Source organism: Falco rusticolus, chromosome 3 (assembly GCF_015220075.1).
Source record: "Falco rusticolus isolate bFalRus1 chromosome 3, bFalRus1.pri, whole genome shotgun sequence".
NCBI classification, from domain to species: domain Eukaryota; kingdom Metazoa; phylum Chordata; class Aves; order Falconiformes; family Falconidae; genus Falco; species Falco rusticolus.
In genome coordinates, this window is record NC_051189.1 from 120,808,667 (window position 1) to 120,832,466 (window position 23,800).

Consider the following 23,800-nt stretch of genomic DNA (forward strand, 5'->3'; position numbering starts at 1 on the left):
GGCGGAGAAGGGGGGCGATGCCCCTTTCTGAGCCCAGCCCGCCTCTGTGCTAACCTGGCAGGGTGCGGGAGGCGGCAGGGCTGCTGGGGAGAAAGTAGCGGAGCTGGCCGGAGGCTGGAGAGCAGGACATGTTGCTGGTGCCCCCTTGATGCTCCCCGGGCGGCGGCTTTGCTGGCTGAGGGGCGGCTGGTGAGCGGCCGGAGGACGGCGACGCGAGGCCACGGTGGGGGAAATCCGAGGCTCCGGCTGGGAAACCATGGGGAGATGCAATGGGAGATGTACGCTGGTCGGATTCTGCTGCCTGCAGCTGGTAAGGCGAGGGGCCGTCTTGCGCTCATCAGCATGCCGGGTTGTGCTTTGTGCGAAATGTTGGCTGTCACTGCTACCCACTCCGTCGCGGTGGTGACCTTGCTGTGGGACCAGCTTGGGGATGCTTCAGTACCACCCAAAAAACCCCCCAAAACCAAAGAACAACAAAAGAAAAAATAATAATCAGGGAGGAACAAAATGCCACCCTCTTCCCTTGCCTCAATCCAGCACTGGTAGGAGTTGCGGCTGGGGGAAATGGATGTGAACCAGTTCCCTGTGCTGTCAGCGCCTGGGGATGCGTCTCCAGCAGGTGTGAGCTTTGTTTCCAGCTGCAATCTCATCCCTCCGAGTTGACTCCTGCCAGCAGTTTCCCATCCTGGCAACTCTGAGGATGTTTCATTGGGTGCTGGTCCCCCATCTCGGGCCAAGAGGGAAACTTGAAGCTGCTGCCAGCACTTCGTAAACTCTCCCACTTTCAAGCAGGACCTGTCTGCCCGCGGCCAGGGGACGCCAGGACGTTGGGGGCAGAGAGAAGGGAGAGCTTTAATTTTAGTAGGATTGTCAGTCTTCATAATAATTAGGTGCTGTGCTTGCCACTGCCCGTGAATCAATCTTCATCAGGCTGCTGACAGAGGAGCAGGCAAAGGGAGTGCGTGGGGTATTTGGGGGGTTTTCCTGCTAAAACCAGCACTGACAAGGTTGCAATTAATTATCCTGGCTGGGTGTTTCGTTAGCGGAGAATCAGCATCCTACATCTTGCCCCCACAACCGTGCCAGTGCTTGTCGTGACAAGGAAAATGAGGGGGGATTGCGGAAACGCGTGGTGGTCAGCCTGTGATGTCCCCGGGGATCGGAGGTGAGGGGCTGGATGGAGGCAGCGATGGAAACAGGCTCCGGATCCACTCTGGAGGTGATAGTGGCATCCTGCTGACCAGCACTTTCTTCCCAGCGTTGCTTTTGTTCATTCTCCATCCTTCAAAAGGCAGCAAACGAAGAGGTGTCCCCACTTTTGGATAGCTAGGGGAACCAGGTTTTCCTTGGGGGGATGCAGGAAGCTTCAAAGCCAGACCTTGACCCCGGGGAGTGGAGCTGTTGTGGGCTCATCCCCAGGCTGAAATCCCACTTGTTCCTAGTGGGAATGGCTTTTTGTGTCCCCAGCTGTCCCCCCAGTTCAGTCTGTAAAGTCTTCGCACTTTGCTCACCTTCCTCCTCATCCAGGATAAATCCGATGTGTGGTTTTTGCGTGTGTGGGAGTTCCCTGGCTTTTGGTTACTTTTTTTTTTTTTTTACCACTCTGCTCCAAAACAGGTTTGTTGGTGTTTATTCCCTGAGATATCCCAGTTCTGAGAGATTTTAATATACTTGTTATAGGGGAAGAATGGAATTGGTGTGAGCTCCTGAGCTGGGAAAGTAGCTCCTGCTCACACCTGAAGAAACTTTGTGCTGCAGATTGGGGTCAGGCTTTCCTCATCCCATGTCTTCTGCTGCTGCTGGCATCCCCAAAGGCTTGGCTCTGGAATTGTTCCTTACCAGTGGCCTTTCCACCCCTGGCTCACCCTGTACTCCCAGCTCATCCCCTCTCAGCCTGCAGGATGCTCTCCCAAGCTCCTTCTCGGCTCTGGAGGCAGTGGCTAGCATTGTGCCAGCTGGGGGGAGATGTGCTCTGCCCCTAGCATCCCATCCTGCAGCAGTGGCACCCAACCACCCCATGAGGAGAAGGTGCAACAGGGTGCCCTGCCCAGGGTAGGGGGCTCTGGGTGCCCACCCACAGCCCTAGGGTGAGCCAGCCCCAGGGCGGTGGAGGTGATGGGTGCCATCAGGGTGTCCCCTTGGGTGACTGAGGCCAATATTCATCCATGAGGTAGTGTGGCCAGGGCACACGAACCAGGCAGTGCCGAGGGTTGGGAAGTGGTGATGGGGAGCGGGGGTGACACCTGACCCTGGTTCTGCTCCTCTCCTCTGCTTCAGCTGCTCTGTGCCACCCCTTACAAGGGGACAGGAGTCGTGTCCCTCCATCCAGGTAGCCCTGATGCCTGTTTTGGGCCCTGTACTATGGGGTGAACAGCAGTGCTCCCAGTGCCCTCAGATGCTGGAGCTGGGGCTGGACTGGTGTGTGCTGGGGCTGCCCAAGAAGCCATACCCCATTGCTGTGGGGTCAGCTTGTGGCAACAGTGGGGCTACCCAGCGAGCTCGCTGGCTTGCTAAACCTCACCAGCCAGCCCATGCCTCAGTTTCCCTGAAATGAAGCAGCGTGTGTGAGAGGCCACCTGACCTGGGGTGATGCCACCATCTCCAGCTGGTCCTCGCTGTCAGGCCACCTTCCTGCAGGCACATTCCCGTGGCTCCCCGGGTGCCACCGTGACCCCATAGGCACCTTCTCCCGTCCCTGTTAGTTTCCCCGATATTTACAGCCTTGTCCCCAGGGGATGCACCCTGGTCCCTTGTCCCTGCTGGACACAGGGGATGCTTGTGGTGGCTGAGGATGCTCCACAGCTGCAGAGTGCCAGGGTGCTGCTGGCACCTGCTGGGCACAAGGTCCACGTGCAAGGTCCCCCATGCTGGGGTGGGAGGAGGCAGGTCTGGAGAGGCAACACACCTTGCCTGCTGCTGGCAGAGCCCTGCCTGCTCCATCCCACACAGCCCAGACCTCAGGGTAGCCATTGTGCCCGAACAAGTTTGGGAAACTGGTTTTTGGACCATGGCACAGCAGTGAGGGGGGCAGCTGCTTTGGAACATCCAAATATCCTACATCTTCCTTCTCCACCACTCAGCAAGGGCATGCTGGAAGCGTTGGGTGTCTCCTTTCCCAGGGGACAAGCAGCACCCATCAGATTTTGCTTCCATTTATGTTTTTTCTCCAGAAAAACCCCAGGGATCCGCTTGCCAGACACGCACCAGCCCTGCCCCACCTCAGGAGAGGCTGCCAGGAGATATTTATGCTGGTGAAGTGGGATGAAATCAAAACTCTCAGATTTTTGTTGGTTCTCCTCAACATCTGGAGACCAAATAGCTGGCTGGGGTTGCGGGTGGTGGTGGTGGTTGCAGTGGCTTAGTAAATCTTTCTCTGAGATGCCAGTTGTTGTTGGGAGGATTTATCTTTTCTTTATGCAAAGATAAGAGCTGCTGAGGTGGCTGGATGCAAAATGAACCTGGAGGTGACACCGCCCTGCTCACCACTGCCAGCATGGGCATGTGGGTGTGAGAGCTGCAAGTTGGGACTCTTGTTAACTCTGAAGCCTAGTGGTGTCAGTTGCAGATCGGGACAGCTGCACTGCTGTAGAGGGATGTACCCAGCCTTGGAGGCAGTGATACGGGCTATCAGGGTGTGAACTGCTGGAAGCTGAGGTCTGGCTGGATCTGACTGGCTGCTGTCACGTGCCCCTGGGCCATCCTGCTCTGTACTCTGGGGCTGTACTCAGGCACTGGCATAGGGCAGGCTTGCTCCAGCGGGCTCATTCTCCATCCCAAAGTGGTGACCCCATTGCCTCCCCCTGCAGTGTAGGGCTCATCGGGGGTGGGATGCAGCTCCAGCCGCGGAGCTGGGTGGGGACAAGAGATGCTCAGTGCTCCCACCTTGCCTGGCAGAGCTCAGCTTCGCTCAGAACCGGGGCTTCGTTTCCTTCTTTGTTTCTCTCCTCTCCTTTAATTGGCTGGAAAAGCAAAGCTCAGTTGGCACCTCCCGCCCAGCTGAGCCTGCCAGAGCCTGCCAGGCTGGTGGCAAGCAATGCCATGCTGTGCCATGCTGTGCTGGCATTGGCATCCTTCCTCCTGCAGCCTTCCAGGGTTGGGGTGCAGGGAGAGGGGCCATGGGTCCGTCCCATCCTGCCTGCATGAGCTGTGGGGTTTGCACAGGGTATCGAGACCCTCTGGGACATGACCCCCCCATCACCAAGCCTGGAGAAGGAGCTAACAGGGTCAGCTTAGTGAAGGATGGGTAAAGGGAAAGGATGGTCCATCCTTTGCATTCCCCAGCAATCCACCAGCCCTGCATGACCTCCCCTTCCCCAGTGGGACCCCACTGCACCCTTGGGTGCTTCACGGCCCTGCCATCCCCTGCTGTCCCCACCACCACCTCCTGCCCTGATTTGCCTGGTTTTGGCCACCAACCCCCTAGCTCTGGCACCGGTGAGTCAGCCACCTCTGACATCTGCCAGCATCTTTTGTCCTCGCATGGTTCCCATCGTTGAGAATCAGATAAGGACAGCGGGACTGGAGCTGCCTTTGGCCACCTTCCCACCATGAGGAAGGGGACAGGAGCCCAGGCTGAACCCTGGATGGGGGTTTTCAATTACACAATTAAATGCACAATTAGGTGTAATTACCAGAGCTCAGAAGGTGTGACTGTTCGTAATAGGCATGTAATCTACTGCAGTCACTGTTTATACTGCCGGCTCCGCTCCCTAATGATTATGGAAAGCTTCCACATTTGCATGGTTGCCATGGAAATGGGGGGCTGACAGTGGCACCAGGGATGACAAGCCCCTCATCTCCCCGCACCCCATCTCCATGGGATAGGACACAATGGGTGTGGTGCTGCTTCGTGCCTGGTGATGCTGCAGGGTGGTGGGTGCTGGCATGGAGTGATGGGGACGCTCTGGGGACTGGCTGTGCCGAGGATGCAGAGACAGCCCCAAGGTGGGAACTGTGTGTGTTAGAGACATGAAAAACCCCAACACACCTTGTCACCTCCCAGGGTGACCACCGCAAGAGCCACAGGAGGGACTGTGGATGCAGGTGGCTGTGGAGAAGCATTCCAGCCTGGTAAGATATCCATGTGGACGTGCATCCTCTGGTGCATCTGCATTATTCACAGGCAAAGCTATAAAGGTTTACTGGTGCACATTTGGGAAGACATTACAGCATTACAGCTCGCAATTAAAACCACGATTAAAGTGCAGTACGTCTAAATTTGCAGGACCAGCTAATGTGCACCCAAGAGTATTAATGAGACCAGTTGAAGAACTCTCTAAATCATTCATGCTGGTTCGTAACAGAGCTGGGAGCAAAGGAGACTGGAAAATAAACGTCTTGGAGGGCTGGGTTGTAGAGAAAATAAAGAAAATGAGCCACAAAACAGCCTGGCCCGACACTGAACTGGTGAGAGCAGGGGAAGGAAAGGTTGGTGCATGATGTGATCAGCAAAGTCTAAAAGTAGGTGGCCTAATTGACATTTGGGAAAATGAGTCTTGTCCAGCCAAACCTGCTCTTGTTCCTTATTGAGCTCACAAGTTTGGCTGCTGAAAGGGACTGAGTTGCCATAATAGTGTTTAGATGCCGATAAGCAATTTGATTTAATCCCGGGTGGCTTTCTGCTAGGAAAAAAATTAGCACTATAAAAAATCAATGATGCTCGTTTCAGTAGTAGAAAAAAAGAAGAGAAGGAATAAAATCATTGCTGGAGAGAACGTGCAAACTGATGGGATCGTGGGGAGCATCGCCTGGTGGAGGGCAAGTCGGGGACAGGCCCCCCAGTAACGCATCCCTGCCAGCTCGTGGGGCAACTGGGTCTCCCACCCCAAAATACATTGCCAAGATATTGTAAGGGGATTGGGAAGAGAGATCTGAGTTTGGAAGATACAGCAAAGCAGTTACTTGAAAAGCTTGGTCTCTGTGGCTGGTCCAAGGGAAGATAGGGAGGTGGAAGTAGATTCCCAGTACTGATAGTCCTCAATGCAGAAGAAATAAGGCAAAAAGAGTGGGTTTGGGAAGAAAAGCAGCTTTCTAGCCCCAAAGGCAATTATTGGCAGCAAGAAATTACCTCTGCATGCAACGGCTTTTCCCTGCTGCCTTTGGCCAACACTCTCCCTGGGCCTGATGCCAGCGGCTGGTTTTGTGCCTCCGCGGGGGATGCAGGGGACCACGGGAACATCTCTGCGCTGGTGACAAGTGGCTGCATTTGGGAGGTGCCAGGCGCCCTGGCTTGTGTATTGGCAACATGAACTGGTTGGTTTTGCTCTGGGAACTCGCTGCTTCGTGGATCAATGAACATCTCGGCCAAGCTCCTCACAGCTTTATTTGTTTGCAGACTTGGAGCCCTGGGGGATGCTCTCCCCTGCCCATAGGCACTAACAGCTCCTGCCACTTCTTCCTCCTGCAGTGGAACTGTTGACTCCTCTCCCCCTGGTTTCTCTGAAGAGAAAGCTGGAGGTGCTGAGTAATTGAGCAGGGGGAAGGATTCAGGACTCAAACGGTTCAAAACTCATTGTGAAAAAATTCAATTCCTGAATGGGAAACCCACATCCCTTTCTGGGAGCTGGACCCAGTGCTGAGCCCACAGCGCTGCCAGCCCTGCAGTGTTCCTGCTTCACCCACAAATGTCAATAGAGCGGTGGGTTATGGCTTTGGAGGGGATGCTAGTGTGGACAGTGGACTACCGGCATCCTCCCAGCCTTGTGCAGATGCTCTGAGGCTGGAAAAGGGCTTTGTAACCTGGCAGCCATTGCACATCAGCCCAAGGAGTGGGGTCCTGCTGGCACCACCTCCCTCAGTGGAGCAGGGGACCCCCTGGGATGCTGCAGCCATCTCTGGGTACCAAGGCTTGGGGATATCCTTAAGGAAAGGGGACAAAATGGCCAGGAATATGTCAAGGATGAAAGACCCACAAAACTCTAACATTCCCATCAACATCAGCTGTACATCTTAACAGCTCTTCCAGCACCGGCCAGCGAGATGCAGGTTATTGCATATTGATCGCTGTGGTGCCTGGCCAAGCTGAGCTGCAGGCGGACAGGCAGCTTTAGACCCCTCTCATCCCAGTGGTCCAGGCTGTATCCCCATCCCTCATCCTCCTGGGGTGCCCCAGGATGTCCTTATCCCTGTCGCAGCATGGAGCTTGGGGCAGATTTTGGCTGCAAGTGGTGGGGCGTTGGGGGTTGAGTGGGAAGGAAATATTCTGCCTGAATCCCAGAGGGATGCTTGGAGGGGCAGAGGGGCTCAGGGTGGGTCCCTTGGTGTCTTTTTTTTCTTCCCCCCATTTGAAAGCAGCTATTTATTTCAATTTTCAAGATATGTACGTAATAGCCTGGAAAACTGGAAAGGCAAAGTTGGCAGAGAGTAGCCCTGGTCATATTTAAACAGGACATTAAACCCCGAGTGGTTTATTAATGAGATTAATAACAGCTCCCATGTGCTTGGCGGGGAAATTTCACCCATCTTTGATTTTTGCTCTGCGGCAGAAGGAGATTTGCGGGAGAAAAAAACAATTGTCCCAGTGTTGCTTTGCTTGCACCCAGATGGGAGCATTAGGGTAGGATGTGCCCCCCACCGCCATCCCTCCCACCTTGCCCTGATGGGGGTTGTAGACCAGCACATTTTGCCTTATACTTAATTACTTACTTAATACTGAATTTTACTGCCAGTTACCCCTGCCCTGGAGCAAGGGGTGTGTGGGGACCCATGTTGGGATGATGTTATCTCCTTTCCCATCAGGGATCAGCTGCTGGGAGCCTGCAGGGAGTTGGGGGGCTTGGCATGGGTGTTGTGGGGCTCAGCACATCCCAGTGATACCAGTGGGATAAGGAAGCAGGAGCTTCGAGGGAGGGATGCAGGAGGGTGTGGTGTGGGTTTTGAGGGGTATGTTTGGATTGCTCTGGTGACCAGAAGCATGCACAAGTGTTTGGGGGGCTGTGGGGAGGACCCTATTGCAAGGGGGACCCTATGCAGGGATGCTGGGGGCAATTTCTGCCCCTGTCACTCCTGTCCCTGCATGGTCCCATGTGGCCTCCATCTCTTCATGGCTTGAGGCAGCACAGGCTTGTGTCAGCAACTGTGTGGCCAGCAAGACCAGAGCAGTGACTGTCCCCCTGTTCTCAGCACTGGCAACATGACCCCTGGGCTCAGCGTTGGGCCCCTCATGGGCAGAGGGATGCAGAGGGATGGGAGTGTGTCCAGAGCCGGGCAGGGGGCTGGGGAAGGGGCTGGGGCACAGGGCTGGGGGCTGGGGGGGGTGCAGCTGGGGGAGCTGGGGGTGGGTCAGCCTGGAGAGGAGGGGGCTTGGGGGGCCCTGATCGCTCCCTACAGCTCCCGGACAGGAAGGTGTAGGAAGGGGGGGCTGGTCATCCTCCCAGCTTCCCAGCTGACAAGCGACAGGACAAGGGGAAACGGGCTCAGGTTGCACCAGGGGAGGGTTAGACTGGGTGCTTGGAAAAAATTCTTTACCGAAAGGGTGGTCAGGCACTGGCACAGGCTGTCACACACACAACCAGAGGCTGGGCAGGGAGCAAGCTTGGGGCTGGCCTGCTGCTTGGCTCTCAGGTTAATTACCTTGATTAGGGCTAATTAGCACTCTGGGTCACTCTGGTCTCTTCCCATAACTGGATCAATAGTGCAGCCCTCTCCCACTGCAGGTGCGCAGGGCAGAGCCTGTGGCCTGGGGGCACAGGGAGGGTGGCACCAGGGAGCCAGGGAGGAGCCAGTGTTGAGCAGCTTTGCTTCCCTTGGTCTCTTTCTGGGGAAGGAAAATGTGAAGACCTTTGGCGGAAGGGACTTGGGAAGCCAAAGGGCTGGGGGTGGTCTGGCTCTGCCTTGATGAGAGCCCAGTCTGGGGCTCGGGGGCTGCAGGGAGCCATGGACATGTCACTGGAGCGGTGCATTTCTGCCTGGAACCCTGTCCCCTGGGCACGCTCATGCCATCCCACAGGGACACCCAGGTCCAAAATCCCAACTGGGAAATGTCCAAAGGAAGAGGGGGATGCTCAGGTGGGAGCAGAGGGTGCTTGGGGTCAGAGTGGAGGATGGTCTGGTTAGAGTGGAGGACGTTTGGGATCATCATGGAGGATGCTCAGATGGGAGTTGAGGATGCTCAGAGTGAGCATGGAGGATGCTTGGAGTGGGAGCGCAGGATGCTCAGGCAGCACAGTGAAGGATGCTGAGGCTAATGGGAGCCTACGGGAAAACCTGTCTGCTCTCGACTTCTGTGCAGTAATGGCTCAGATTAATGGTGGTCCTTAGCTGTTGCCTGGAAATGTCAAGCTGAGTCCTTGTCCCATCCCCCTCGGGGCTCTCTCCTGCACACACATCCTCCCCCTCCTCCTCCACTCCACCAAATGGCCAGGAGCAGCGTAAGGCGGCAGGGCAGCTGTGCTGGCCATGGCCGTGGGGTTCAGCCACAGTCCCCATGTCCCCCAGCCCCAGGAAGGGACCTGGCACCCACCCTGCAGGTGCAGCAGCCAGGCACAGCACGGACAGCTTTGCACAAACCCTTTGCAGGCTCTAGTTTGTATTTTCTCTTTTTTTTCCCCAATTTTGGCTCAGGAACCAGCCCTGTCCCCCTTACCCACCCCAGGGGCACAGCATCCCCATCTGCATCTCTGGGACCCACCCTGCTCCTGTCCCTGCTGTCCTCTCTGCCACCACTTCTAGCCCATCATTGGTCTGTTGCCAATTCCCCTCAGCAGCTGCCGGGACTCTCAGGCAAAACCGTCCTTTCCTGGCCCCTTTTTGTAGCATCTGGTGCAGTTTTCCCTCAGCTCAGCTTGGCTCAGGGGGCCCATAGCAAAAGCCCTTTGATGGGCTCCAGGGTGGCACATGGCTGGCACCGAGTCCTTGTGACAGTGTCGGGATTGCTGGCACAGCAGCTGGTGGGGTGGTCGGAGTGCAGCAGGTTTGGATGGGCATGGGGGTGCCTGTTTGCTCCGCAGGGCTGGAGAAGACACTGGGGGCTTGCTGGAGGGTGGCATGTGTATTGGTGGTGGTATCCCCCTGGCATGGCAGTGTGGCCATCTGGAGCTCTGTGGGCAATGGGTAGCCCCATAGCTGTGGGTACCACAGCCAGGCTTTGGTGGGGACATCATGGGGTACAGCTCTGCAGGGCTGGGACTGGGTGTGGAGCTCACAGGGAGTGGGGCTAGCCCCCAAAGGCTGGGGGTCTCCATGCCCAGCCTGGCTGTGCCTCTGTCCCTTCTGGCTCCCAGCTCTGCCACTGCAGCCCTGGACATGGTCATGTCCCCCTGCCCTTTGCTCCTGGGGGACACCCAGGATATCTCCCCCCTTTCCCCTGGGAGGGACAGGAGGCAGAGCCCAGAGGGATGGGGAGGCATGTACAGGATCAGTGCTGAGACCTATTTTATTGCCTCCTAGAGATTTGCATCATGTCTCTCACTCGGTGGCTCCAAACAAGAATTTAATTTGGCAGCAGCAGGCTGGCATTGTTATGACCTGCTCAATAAACACCAATTGATTATTAAAGGCTTTATATTTTATTCCCCACCTCCAAGTTTAACGGTTGTGTGGGTGACAGTGAGTAGAGGCTGGTGCGGGCTGGGACAGGTCCCTGTGGTTCCTTCCAGCGTGGGGAGAGGACATCCCTGTCCCATGCCCAGGGCCACCAACCTTCCTCCAGCTGCATCTCACCAGATTTGTAGGCAGCCCCTCCCAGGGCTGCTGCCCCTTGAGCTCAGCCTGGATTTGGCCCTGGCCACAGGGCTGAGCTCCGGCTGGTGATGGGCAGGGTGCTGGTGGTGCCTGTGCCTGGTGCTGAGGGTGGCTGGTCTGGGAAGTGCAGGTGAGCAATACTGCAGTAAATTTAGGATGTCTGCCTGGGGCTCTGGTGGGTGTCAGGAGCTGTATTTATGGACTTCCTCACCCATTTTGGTCCACTTTATGCCCTGTTGGGTGCAGGTCCTCCCCATCATCTGGTGAGCACTCCCACCCCACCATCCAGGAGATGGGTGCTGCCCTCAACTTCAGCACCCACAGAGTGCTGCTGCCCCAAACCATCCCCCACATTGGGTGTACCCACAGGAGGGATGAGGATTCCTATCTCAAAATCTGGGGGGAAGACCCAGCCCAGCAGCACCCATGGGCTGGACACAGGACTGATGCTCCCACCTCCTCCTGGAGTGGTTCCCCCCCAGGGAAATGGGGCTCCAGGGCTCTCCCTGTGCCTCCTTCTCCATCTTCAGCTCTGCTTGGGGGGGGGGGGAATGCTAACCCCACTAATGACACTGACCCTGCTGACGACACCACCTCCTGCCTCGCAGCAGCCCCAGGCCCTAATTATTTTTAATCAAGCCCGTCGCAAAGAAGGAACTGTGTGGTGGCCAGGTCAGGGGGGGGTCCCACAGGGAGGTGGCACTTGCCAGACAAAGCAAACCCAGCAAACCTAACAAAGGGGCTTGAATTATACATGGGGTGTGGGCTCGCTGTCTGCCCAGCAATTAGCGGCGCCCTCATTAGCGGGGTTGATGGCAGGGTTGGTGTCCCCCACCCAGCAGAGGGGAGGGAGCAGGGGGTCACAGGGTGAACCCCAGAGCCCTGTTTTCCATGGGGGGACCCACAGGGAACCCTAGGAGGCGGTGGGAGCATCCATCCTGGGTCCAGGCCATGGGGGGTGCCACATGGGGACCCTAGGAGTCCACCCACCCCAGACCTCTGTCCAGGCAATGGGTGCTGCTGGGTTGGGTTTTCCCCAGACATTTTGATACAGAAATATTTGACCCTTCTGCAGGTGCACCCAAAATGGGGGATGGATGGCTTGGGGCAGCACCCACCACCTAGCTGGCAAAGCCATCCCATATAGTTATGGGAGAAAAACCAGGTTTTTGAGGAAAATCCTGCTTTCCCCTATGTGGGGCTGGCCCTGATGCCAGAGGGATGGGCTCACGTCCCTGTTGGATGCAGGGAACTGATGGCTGCGCTGGCCCTGGGCAGGGTTTGGGATGCTTGGAATGGCATCATGCCTCCACTCAGCTGCGGTGTTGTTACCCGTCACAACATGCCAGTGTTACACCTTGTCATTAAAGGATGCAGCAGAGCGGAGCAGGAAGGCCCCGAGGCACTGGGATGGATCCAGACCTGGGAGCTTCCCATCCACCATGATGCAACAAAGGGATTTTTAAAAAGCAACCCCCAAAAAACACTCCTGAATGTGGTGGGTATAAAAAGAGGATGAACCAATTAATAAAAGCAATTTTTATGGATGTTTAAGAAGTCTCTAATGAGCTCCCATCTGCGGCAGCTGCTAATCGCTGCGTTTAATAATGCGCCGGTGGTCACAGCACGCTCTGCTAAGGCGCCTTATTAAATCCTCTCCGTGATGAATGGGAAAGGTATTGGCGGGTTCTTGCTAAAGCAATTGTTCAAAATATTCAGGTCTCTGGTTTTATTAGGGTGGATGCCTCTCGATCTCCGATGGGGTGATGGCAGCAGTCAGATGGTCCAGTCCTGTGGGATTGCAGCCCTGGGCGGGACCATGGTCCTGTTGGTGGAGCAGTGGTGCCCCACTCCCATCCCTGGTCATGGTGCCTGTGATGGAAATGGGGAATTTTAGGAAAATACTGGATGGGATTGTTATTAAATCCCTCAATAAATAATGTGTGGCACTAATGATGTCCTGTGCAGACCTTCGTAGGATCATAAAATTGTTTGGGTTAGAAAAGACCTTTAAGATCATCAAGTCCAACTGTTAACCCAGCACTGCCAAACCCACCACTGACCCATGTCCCTAGGTGCTACATCTACACGTCTCTTAAATACCTCCAGGGATGGTGACTCCACACCTTCCCTGGGCAGCCTGTTTTCAGGCTTGATCAATGCTTGACCACCCTTTCAGTGAAGAAATCTTTCCTAATATTCAATATAAGCCTACCCTTTGCTCCTTAAAGCACCCCAAAAAGCATCTCGAGTGCTTGGGGAAACAGCCAAGTCTCTTCCATGCCACTCGCTGCCAGCACCGGCTGCTTCCCACTGCCTGGGCGCTTTTATATTCAGCCCATGGAAGATTTATCCTTGCCTCACCAGCACCCATGGGTGCTTCAAGCATCGTCTCCTTTCAGGTGCTGGGGGAGGGACACATCCAGCCAGGAGGAGATCACCAAACCCTCCAGGAGCCCAGGGCCACTATTCAATGTAGAAATAAATTGCCCCATGGAGGTTTCGCTCACCTGGGGATGAGTGCAGGCATGACAGCCCTGCCTGCAGCAGGAAGCAATGCCCCTCACCAGGCATTGTGGCTGCCCGTGGGTTGGGGAATCACCCCGAGGAGAGGGAACACCACTGGGATTATTACATAAATCCGTTTTGTGCTGGCAGCTACGTCCTCACAGGCTGCTGGGCAGCTGAATCCCTTAAATCTGTGTCTCAGGGTGGTTTTATCCTGTATTTTAAGACTAAAAAATTGGGTAAGTGCTAGAAGAAACACCCATGCTCACAGGGCACTGTGGGTGAGCACAGTCAGCCATGGGTACCACCTCCAGATGCCCCCTTCATCCCTCTAGAATGCATGAACATCCCCTCCTCCTCTGAAACGGCTCTACCCTCCCATAAAAATAAATATTTTGGGAGCCGTGTGTGGTTTTGCCTCCCCACCGGCTGCTGCCGGCTGCTCCTTTCGCGGCAGCATCCCTCCGAGGGATTATTTTTGCTCCCTGGCTCATTAACAGTGTTGTTACCAGGCAGATTTCCTCACCCGATTTTCTCCTTCCCAGCCTGCGGGTAGTGGGAGGAGGGACTGCCGGTTTCCATAGCAATGCACTTGGCTTTAATCAGTATTTCTTTCCTGGGAGAATTGATTATGAAAAGTGTCACTAAATAAGTCAGTAAATTGGATTTTATATATATATATAAAATATAAATATATATATATATAAACACACCCCCCCCCTTGGATTATATTAATGATGTCTTTGAGTCACTGTTTGATATCTGGGGAAAGATATCTCTTGCTTCTCATAGATGTTGGGCTAAAGAACTTAACTGAGAGAATTAGCATTGAAATTGCCTGTGGCTTAATCCTTGTCCAAACGGTCCTGGCCACCACGGGCTGGGGGGGATGTTTCGGCCAGGGTCCATCCTGTCCCACCCGGCACAGCATCTGGTGAGTTTGTGCAGATTTTTTGGAGACCGGGTTGTCCTGCTCCTCTGCTTTCCAATCGCCCAAAGCTGATTTTCCTGGAGTGGCCAGCTCCTGCTCTCTCCCCATCCTTCTCCAGCCCCAACATTTGTCTGTGTCTCACCCCACAATTTGTTCCTTAGGAGGTCAGGCTCCCCGTATCTCTCCTGGTTCCCCATCTTGTCTGCTGTATCTGTGCACCACCCATATTTGTACCCAAGATCCCCCATATTTAAGCACCCAGTCCCACAAATTTAAGCCCAAGATCTGCCAGTTCTAAGCCCAAGATCTTCCAGGTTTAAACCCAAGATCCCCCCGATTTCAGCCCCAGCTCCCCCCCGAGCTGGAGCAGGGCAGGATCAGTCCTCCGCTGCGGTGTGTTGGTGGCTCCATCATCACTGAGTGCTGAGTGCCTCAGTTATTCCTTGCCCCATTGACAGCGGGACGAGGGGCTGGGTGGGCAGTGGGGTCTCTGTGAGCGGTGGGGGATGTTACTGCGTCCCACAGGCAAACCAGAGGAGATGCTGGCTGGCTGAGTGCTGGAGATGCTCTGTCAGGGTCAGGGATGTGGCTCCACTCGGCACCTCCAGACTCACAGGGAGAAATCCCCCCAGTCTGAGCAATTCCCTATTTCCTTGGGATTTTTTTTAGGAGTTTTGCTCTATTTTAATTAATTCTCAGCCTCTCAGTGGCCATGCTGCTAATGTGCTTTCTGCTGTGAGTCTCCGGTGTGATGACGAGCTGCAGCTTGTTGTAGCTAATTGAGGTGCTTGATTAAACCCAATTTTCTTTATCCAAGAGGCTGTTTGAAGCCAGCTGTCACAGGGGGATGGTTGCTGATGGTTCAGAGACAGCAAGTGCCTCTGAGGCCGAGCCGAGGATCAGGGATCTGTGCTGGGCCAGGGTGGGAGTGTATTTGCTGTGGGACAGATGGGATGCATAGGATGGATGGAATGGGATTGATGGATGAGATAGGATGGGAGGATGGGATGGATAAAATGGATGGGATGGGATGGGATGGGATGGGATGGGATGGGATGGGATGGGATGGGATGGGATGGATGAGAGAAATTGGGTGGATGGAATGCATGGGATACATAGGATGGATGGGATGAGATTGATGTATAAGACAGATGGGATGGGATGGGATGGGATGGAATGGGATGAGATGGGATTGGGTAGGGTGGGGTAGGATGGAATGGGACAGCAGGGTCCCCTGTTCACGCTCCATCCCAGATACACAGCTGGTTTATTCAGGCACGGCACAGGGCTGTATGGCCTCTTCAGTTCCCCCTCTGCTTCCAGGTAGGTTTGTTCCAGCCCGCAGCCCAGCTTCTCTATTCGTGGCTGCCTGAGGTGGCATGGCCAGGCTCTGCCCCTGGGTCCTGTTGCTCCCCTGTGCCTGTTCCTTCTGCAGCCCTGTGTCACTGGCCGTTGCCCATGCCTCTTCTCTTGATTTCTCCTTGTGGCTTAACTTAGGCTAAAAGTTGTAATTCAGCAAGACTCCGTCCAAACCCCTTCTCTCCACACCAGCCCAGCAGTCCCAGCCCTGCTCCTGCGAGTGTGGAGCAGCTCTCAACCTGAGTGTCCTCCAGGCACAGCCTCTCACCAGGGCTTGAGCCTCTGGCCTTCTCCATCACCCCTCTGTGCCTTAGTTTCCTCAGACCTGCTCTGGTGGAGCAGGTCACCCTGACCAAGAGAGCAAATGCTCGCTGGTGTGGTGCTGAGCAGGGCTAGCCAATTTTCCAGATAAACTGAGGCATAGCACAGTGGTGCACAGCACCTGGGCAGTGCAGGATCAGCCCTTCGCCAACCATCACCAGTGACCTTGGTGCTTCAGCCTTGCAGATATGAAGCACCTCAGCCCCACGGGAATGAATGGCTGGGTCCCGCTGGGGTTCCAGCCCTGTGCCTCAGTTTCCCCTCCATGGCAAGTGCCTCCTTGGGCACTGCTGCTGCCCCCAGTGCACATTTCCCCCCCAGGGACACTGCTGGCGCTCCTTACCCATCACATGAGTGCCACCACCCCATGTCCTCCCCAACAAGGGGACCTCAGGGTCCTGGGTTTTGTCAAGGTCATTTGCAAGGTCAGGCTGGGTGGATGCAAAGCGGCACAAGCTCAGGGTTAATGAGGTTATCCTGGCTCCCTTCTCTGGGGACACTTCAATGGCTTGTGGCTTCTGAGCAATTCCCAAGGGGATGGAGCAATTCCCAAAGGGAGGGAGCAACTCCCTGCAGGAATAAAGCCTGTCATGCCAGAGGGCATTGCTCTGGAGCCAACCTCTGATGGGCAAGAGAGGAATTGAGCTGCTTCCCTTTCCTCTGCTTTCCCTTGGCTTCGAAAAGTTTCCTTGCTGGAAGGCAAGAGAAAGGAAAGAATCTCATTTCAGTGTTTATAGGACAGTGCAAATAATAGATGTAATCTTGTATCGAAATTAAATAGATGTAATATTGTATTAGGGTTAAACCAGCCTGCTCACAGGGAAATTTGAAATTTGTGATGTTTGCTGGGAAAAAAAAAACACCTGTCAGAATTCCTCCAGGGTAATGACCCACTGCAGGTCCTTGCTGGGGCCATCGCAGCTGGTGAGACCCAAATCCACCCAAACCTTGCAGTCCTGGGAGCCAACAAGCCCAGTGGTGGCTCAGGGCTTTGTCTTAGTGGGTGTAAATGAGGAGCCTGGGGTGATGGTGGAGCATCCCTCTCTGCATGGGAACACCCACTGCCCTGAGTTTCGGTGTTCGTGACATCTCAGAGTACTGCAGATGTTTGGGGGTATCTCCCCATGACGTGCCTCAGTTTCCCTTCCCTGTGGTGGAACCAAAGCAGGAGGGGGCTGGGTTTAATCTGCCTTGTGCAAAGGGCCCTTTGCAACCCTTGTCTATATTCAGGGTATTTATTATTAATAATAATCTTTATAATTATTATTTCTTTATCCTTTATTATTCTTTGCTGTTTTGTTGTTGTTATGATCAATATTAGTAGTAATATTCGTAGTAGTATTACCAGTAGCCACCTTGAGGCTGCATTTCCCAGTCATCCTTGTACAGAACCCCTAGGGATGGATGGAGGAAGGAGCACAGATCTGGGGTGTAGGGCTTGGAGGGGACCCAGCTGTATGAGTGCTAGGGTCTCCAGGTGGTCCTGGGGATGGGTGCAATGAGTGATGCCCACCCAGGGGTGCAGCCCACCCTGGGACCGTATCCAGCCTGTGGAGCAGGTTGCTGGCAGTGGGATCCTGGGGCGCGGCGTCTAGACAAGCGCATCCAGCCGGGGCTGCTGCCACGTTCCCATGGCAACGCTGCCGGGTGCGGCACAATGAAATAAATAACCAGGAACTGGGGGATTGGGGGAAAGGGGCGGGGTGTGTGTGTGTGTGTGTGCAGATAGGTGAGAGGAAGGGAAGCCCATAGGATGGATGGTGGGTGCTGGGGAGCTGTGGCGAGGGACCTCACACACTCCCAGTCTCTGCCTGTGCCCCCAGAACCCTCAGCCACTTCCCAGAGATCTGGGATGCTCAAGCCATGTGCCAGGAGCTCCCAAATCCAGCAATACCATAGTTGGGATGGAGCAAGAGGCTGGGCAAAGGCCAGGAGCCCTCCCAAACCCACTGGCATCAAGAAGGGGTTGTAACAGCTGGGGAAGGACCCGATTTGTGCCTATCCTACCCTGCTTTTTTGTGCCATGCTTTTTTTCCTGCCATGTTTTGTAATGGGGCTGCTCAGTCCTGGAGCATCTTCCTGGCCAGGGGCTGCATCCTGCTCATCTCTATCTGATACCAGAGAGCTATCAAGGCTCCAGTGCCTTTAATTTCTTTTCCTCTGTGATTTCACGAAGGCTTTTGCAAGTTGGAAGTAGGTCAAGAACTTGTTTCCAAGTCATTAAATGAAGTCCCTGGGTTCACAGCGGTGTTTGCACCTTCTTAATAGTCAATTCACTTGCTTGCCGTTCATTGAAATCACAGCCAATTTCCCTAAGTGGAGACGGGCGGCTTGCAAGGACCACATGATGAAAACACCTCCAATGGCTCCTTGGGCTCCCCAGGAACAGGTGAAGGCACTGTCAGAACGAAAATTAGCAAAATGCCTTAAACTGCCTCAAAAAGGGAGTTTGCAGAGGAATAGGTGCTGGGGGGGGGTGAGGGGGGTGGGCCGTGGCCCTGCAGCATCTGCTAGGCTGGGAGCTGGGCTTTGCTTTCCCTCCTGGGGATGGGGGCAGTATCCAGCCAGCCTGTGGGAGCCCATGCACTTGTTAGCCCCAGTGATGCTCCATCTGCTGCGGGGACACCGAGCCCTGGGGGCTGTGGGAAATGTCCCTAATGGGGACTGACACCATTGGGCATCCCACTAGTGGGCCAGATCCTGCCCTGCAGCTCTTCCTGGGGGGAGTTTTCTCCCTAAACCCCAACATTTTTTTTTATCCAAAACTCCTAGAAACAGGGCGTTTCTGCCCCAAGCAACCAGGATGGGCTCAGCGGCATGGAGAGCGATACTCTCGCAGCATCTTTGGATGCAGCACAGAGGGGAATTCGAGGCGGAATAAAAACCCCAAATCTCTTCAACATGCAGCGAAATGAGAAGTTAAATCCCCAGTGAGCCTCAGGCATATGGTGTTCGGGAGGAAATCACCTGGCTGAAGGATAATAACCCAACAGGGGGTAACGAAGCCCTGCTCGGCTCCTGCCACACCACAGCGCGGAGCAGGGGACAGCGGGTTTATTTCAGCCCGACACGCAGATGCTGCTGCTGAGATCAAGGGCAGCAGGCAGCCGGGAGAAGCATCCTGCTTGCACTGCCTGCTCCGGCCTCGCCGACACCAAAAAACAATGCAGCTGTATGTCAGGGCTTCTCGATCTTTAGAGAGAATATTTTCAGGGGGAGAACATCCCTTTTTTTCTGGGATGGAAACTCTTCCCATCTATTTTTTCCCCTTTCTAGGAAAAATCAGGGGGGAATATCCCCTTCCCCTACCTGCATGTCTTGAAGACCCTCGGAAGGGCAATGGGCAGGTTTGCTCTTGCCTGCAAATGTCAGAGCCGCATCCTTGGGGAGCCGGCAGCAGAAAAGCTGTGGTTTCAGTGATGGGGAAAAAAAATCCCCTAAAAATCCTCTTTTTCCCAGCCTCTGTCCCCAGGGGGAGCTTCTGGCTCCTGCTGCATCAAACTGCCCAAAATCTGGAGCAACCCCCAGTGCTCTTGGGGATGCCGGGTGCACCACTTCGGTGGCGGAGAACCCCCGCACTGCAGGGTGTCCTGTTTGGGGCTTCACCCTGCTGCCCCCTCCCTCCCCACAGCCGGGTCCCCTGAGGGGTCCCAGGGTTCTGTATCCCAGCTGGCAGCAGGTGCTGTGCCGGGATGCTTCCCGCTTTGCTGAAAATTCCATGACTGGGGATCGGCGTGGGCTGTGGGGTACTGCCACCCCTTACACGACAGGCACACCCACGAGTGACGGGCACACCCATGCATGTGATGCCCGGGCACCCCCCCACTGCGCGCAGGGCTAGTGGGGTGCAGGGGAAGGGCTGGGGTGGTGGGGAGCCCCTGAGTGCCCCCATTCAGCCAGTCCCGTTCAGGGGGTGCAGGGTGCACAGGCTGCGGGGGGGGGTGTGGGTGTGTGCACGGGGTGTGTGTGTGTGTCCATGTGTGTGCGGGCTGAGTGTGCTCTCTGTGTGTGCTCCATGCACGTGCTCTGTGTGCAGGTGTGTGTATGTGTGGGCTGTGTGTGTGTGCGGCTGTGTGTGGGGAGGGCTCTGTGTGTGTGGGGGGGCTGTGCATGCAGGCTATGTGTGCAGGCAGACTATGTGTGTGAGCAGACCACGTGTGTGTGTGCAGGCTGCGTATGAAGGCAGGCTGTGTGTGCAGATACTGCATGCAGGCAGGCTGTGCAGGCAGGCTGTGCAGGCAGACCATGCGTGTGCAGGCAGGCTGTGTGTGTGGGCTGTGTGTGCAGGCAGGCCACATGTGGGCAGACTATGTGTATGGGCAGACAGTGAATACCCATGTGCTGCATCCTCCTCTGCTGGGTCTCCTGGGCTCAGCCTAGATCTGGGAATCCTGACCCCAGTTCATCCCAAGGGAACCTGCTGCCCTCACCCTGCCAGGGCATCTCATGCCCGGCATCCCAGTGCACTCGGGGGATTGACCCAGGTTTTGGGGAGTTTCACCACACAGCTGCCCCAGGCCAGCCCCAGTGGTGGAGGCTGGGGAAAAGAGGATTCTTAGGGAATTTTCCCCCCACGATCCCCCACCCCGAAACCACAGCTTTTCTGCTGCCAGCTTTCCAGGATGCAGCTCTGACATTTGCAGGCAGGAGCAAACCTGCCCATTGCTCTTCCAAGCGTCTTCACTAGGCCATGCAGGCAAGGGAAGGGGATATTCCACCCCAATTTTTCCTAGAAAGGGGAAAATATAGATGGGAAGAGTTTCCATCCCAAAAAGGATTGTTGTCCCCCCAAATTTTTTAGCCCAAGTAGTAAAAATGTGCAAACCCCTTTTTCTGCCCCCAAATGGCCCAGCTTAAGTGGCAGTGAGCAGGAGGACCCTGGAATAGGGAAGGGCACGTGGTGGCCTGGCTGGGGCTGTCCCCATGGGCAGAGGGACAGGGTAACCAGTGTCGCTCTGTGTGAATTAACAGGGCTGAAGTCCTGTGTCACTGTGCCCCACACACATCACCAGTGCCCCATGTGCTCCAGATGTCTGGGTTCCCCCTTGGGGACATGGGACTTTTATTTAAAAGCAATTAAATACATAATCATGCATCCGGAAAAATCACTGCATAGGCTTGGGGGATGGCACAGCTTGAGATGCAGCAGGGGGATGGGGGAGCTGCTGCCCCATGTCCCCAGGCATGACCCCCTGCCTACTGCATTCCAGGGTGATTCTCGGGGGCTACGGGCTGAGTGAGGATGCAGTGAGCAGCAGGGGTGCACCCACAGCATTGCCCAGCAGGCAACTGGGGGGCTTTGCAGCTTGGGGGGGGGGGGGCGGCTCAGAGAGAGACAGAGGGACTGGCCCCACCCAGAAGCTTGTGATCTTGTGATCAAGCAGGATGGAGGGACTGGCCCCCTCCCCAGCTCTCCCTGGCAGACCCAATCCCCCCCGCCCAGTGCCAGAGCAAGCTCCCAACTCTCTCCACCTGTTAATTATTGAGGCTTTGAGGATTCAATAATATATTTATGCATCTGTGTCAGCAGATGTGTCTTCCTCATTGCAGTTGAGGCAAGAGGATGTAACATGGGGAGGGGGCACTGCCACCTCCCCCCATGGAGCCTGGGGGGCTGGGGGCCACAGCTGGGCCAGCATCCTTCCCCCGGGCCCTGGTGACACAATTGTCACCTCTCCTGGGCACCATGGGAGGAGGACATGGATAAATCATCCACGCAATTGCCAGGTCTGCTGAGCACCTGGACGCATGTGCCCCGGGGTCTCTTGTGTCCACAGGTGGCCATGTCCTCATGTCCCTTAGGTTTTGGTGGTAATTAAGTGGGGTTTGGACAAGTCTCAAGAGCCACCAGGTGTGACAAGTCTGCTGTCAAATCCTGCTTCTGTAAATCCCTGGCAGGGTTGTGAGCTGGGGGGGTCGAGGTGGCTCCAGCCTGTCCCTGGTGGAGACAGTGGGACAAGGGGTGGCCCTGGGCCATGCTGGGACCTCATGGCCACCCTGTTGATGTGGTGTCCATCTCACTGTGGCAGAAGGACTTGGTCCCTGCAGGCAGCCTGTCCACTGCTGTGTTACCAAGTGGGTCAGGGTTGGGTTTATCTCAGAAACAGAGTGTGGGATGCAGGAAGAGGTCCCCCCAGCATCCTCACCTTTAAACTGGAGAGATGTGGCTTTGATGGATAGACTGTCATATGGTTGTGGAATTGGCTGGATGGCTATGTCCAAAGAGCTGCAGTCAACAGCTCAATGTCCAGGTGGAGATAGGTAATGAGTGGTGTCCTTCAAGGGTCTGTACTGGGACCAGTACTATTTAATATCTTCATCAGTGACATAGTGGGATGGAGTGCACCCTTAGCCAGTCTGCAGATGGCACTGAACTGAGTGGGGCAGTTGATGTGCAGGCAAGACAGGTTGCCATCCAGAGGGACCTGGACGGGCTGGAGGAGTGGGCTGAAGTCCAACCAGGCCAAGTGCAAGGTCCTGCACCTGAGACGGGGCAATCCCCAACACTAGCACAGACTGGGGGATGAAGGAGTTGAGAACAGTCCTACCAAGAAGGACTTGAGAGTGCTACTGGACGAAAAGCTGGGCATGAGCCAGCAACATGCACTCACAGCCCAGAAAGCCAACCATATCCTGGGCTGCATCACCAGCAGCATGGCCAGCAGGTTGAGGGAGGTGACTGTCCCCCTCTACTGGCCTCTGGTGAGACCCCACCTGCAGTTCTGTGTCCACCTCTGGGGTCTCCAGCACAAAAAGACATCGACCTGTGGGAATGGGTCCAGAGGAGGCCATGGAAATGGTCCAAGGGCTGGAACACCTCTCCTACAGAGACAGGATGAGAGTTGGGGTTGCTCAGCCTGGAAAGGAGAAGGTTCCAGGGAGACCATCTTGCAGCCTTTCAATATATTAAAGGGTTATATATAACCCCCCATGAAAGGGGGGTTGGACTAGATGGTCTTTAAAGGTTCCTCCAACTGAACCCATCCTGTGATTTTCTGATTCCAAAAGAGCAAAAATGGCAGGTGCCGGGCAAGAAGTTTTCTGGTTTAATACTGCAGTGTGTCAGAGTGCTGCATCGAGGATGCTCTTCCCAGGGCCCAATGCTGCCCAGCTGGGTTGCAGGGGGGACTCCCAACCTTAAAATACCAAATCTGGAGGGGATGGAACATGGGGGAAGGTGCTCCGCAGCGTCTGTGCAAAAAAACTGGGAACACCCCACCGAGTAATGGGATGGGCGTGAAGACAGTGAAGATGCCATACCCAAGGCATGATTTGGGAACAGACGAACTCCTTTCCACTTGAATTTGGTGCCAGCACCCTTGAAAAACCCCATTTTCCTTCAGCTCTGCCTCACAGGTTCTGCCTGCCCAGAGCCCCCAGACTGAGCCCTGGCAGCTCCCTGTCCCCAGGGGGCTGCGCATGTGTCCCTCCTGCTGCAGTCCTCCCTGGGGATTGCCACACACTGATGGAGCCCAGTCCCCACATCCCACCTGCTTTGATTTCTTGATTAAAATAAAATCATTGCAGGCAATGGGTTTCAATTAGCAGGACTCTGGCACACGCCTGCCCCCAACTAATTGATATGAGTTGCAGCAAAGGGAACTTTTGGGCCTGATCGATAAACTAGAGAGTGTTTAATTAAGAGGGAGCCTAAAACTCGTTCCATTGATCGGTTGCAGGTTTATCTTAATTAGCAGTGGGGTGGGGAGTCATTCCTAGTCCCACACCCACAGGAGCATCACAGCTTCAGTGGCAGAGCAGCAGTAAGAGCTGAAAGGGGAGAGCAAGGCATTAATGAGGGTGAGTCATTAATAAAGGCTGGCCTGTGGGGAGGATGCTCTGAGCTCTACAAGTCACCTGGGTTTGGGGAGGTTGGAGGCTGCTGGTCTCGAGGCTGCTTGGAGGTTTCTTGTGGAGTGTGCTGAGAGCTTGCAGAGCACCTTGCTGTGCTTGCAGGTGATGATGAGCCCTGCAGCCGAAGTTGCTCACTGCTCTTGCTTC

At 55.2% G+C, this 23,800-nt stretch overlaps 1 protein-coding gene across 1 annotated transcript in view; it reads left to right on the forward strand.

Annotated features, from left to right (window-relative positions):
• Positions 1-23,800, forward strand: part of NKAIN1 (sodium/potassium transporting ATPase interacting 1) — a 40,076-nt gene continuing 16,276 nt past the window's right edge. Inside the window, exon 1 of the mRNA XM_037382091.1 lies at positions 1-310. Coding sequence (XP_037237988.1) covers positions 257-310 — 54 coding nt within the window. The 5' untranslated portion in view covers positions 1-256. The remainder of the gene's footprint in view (positions 311-23,800) is intronic.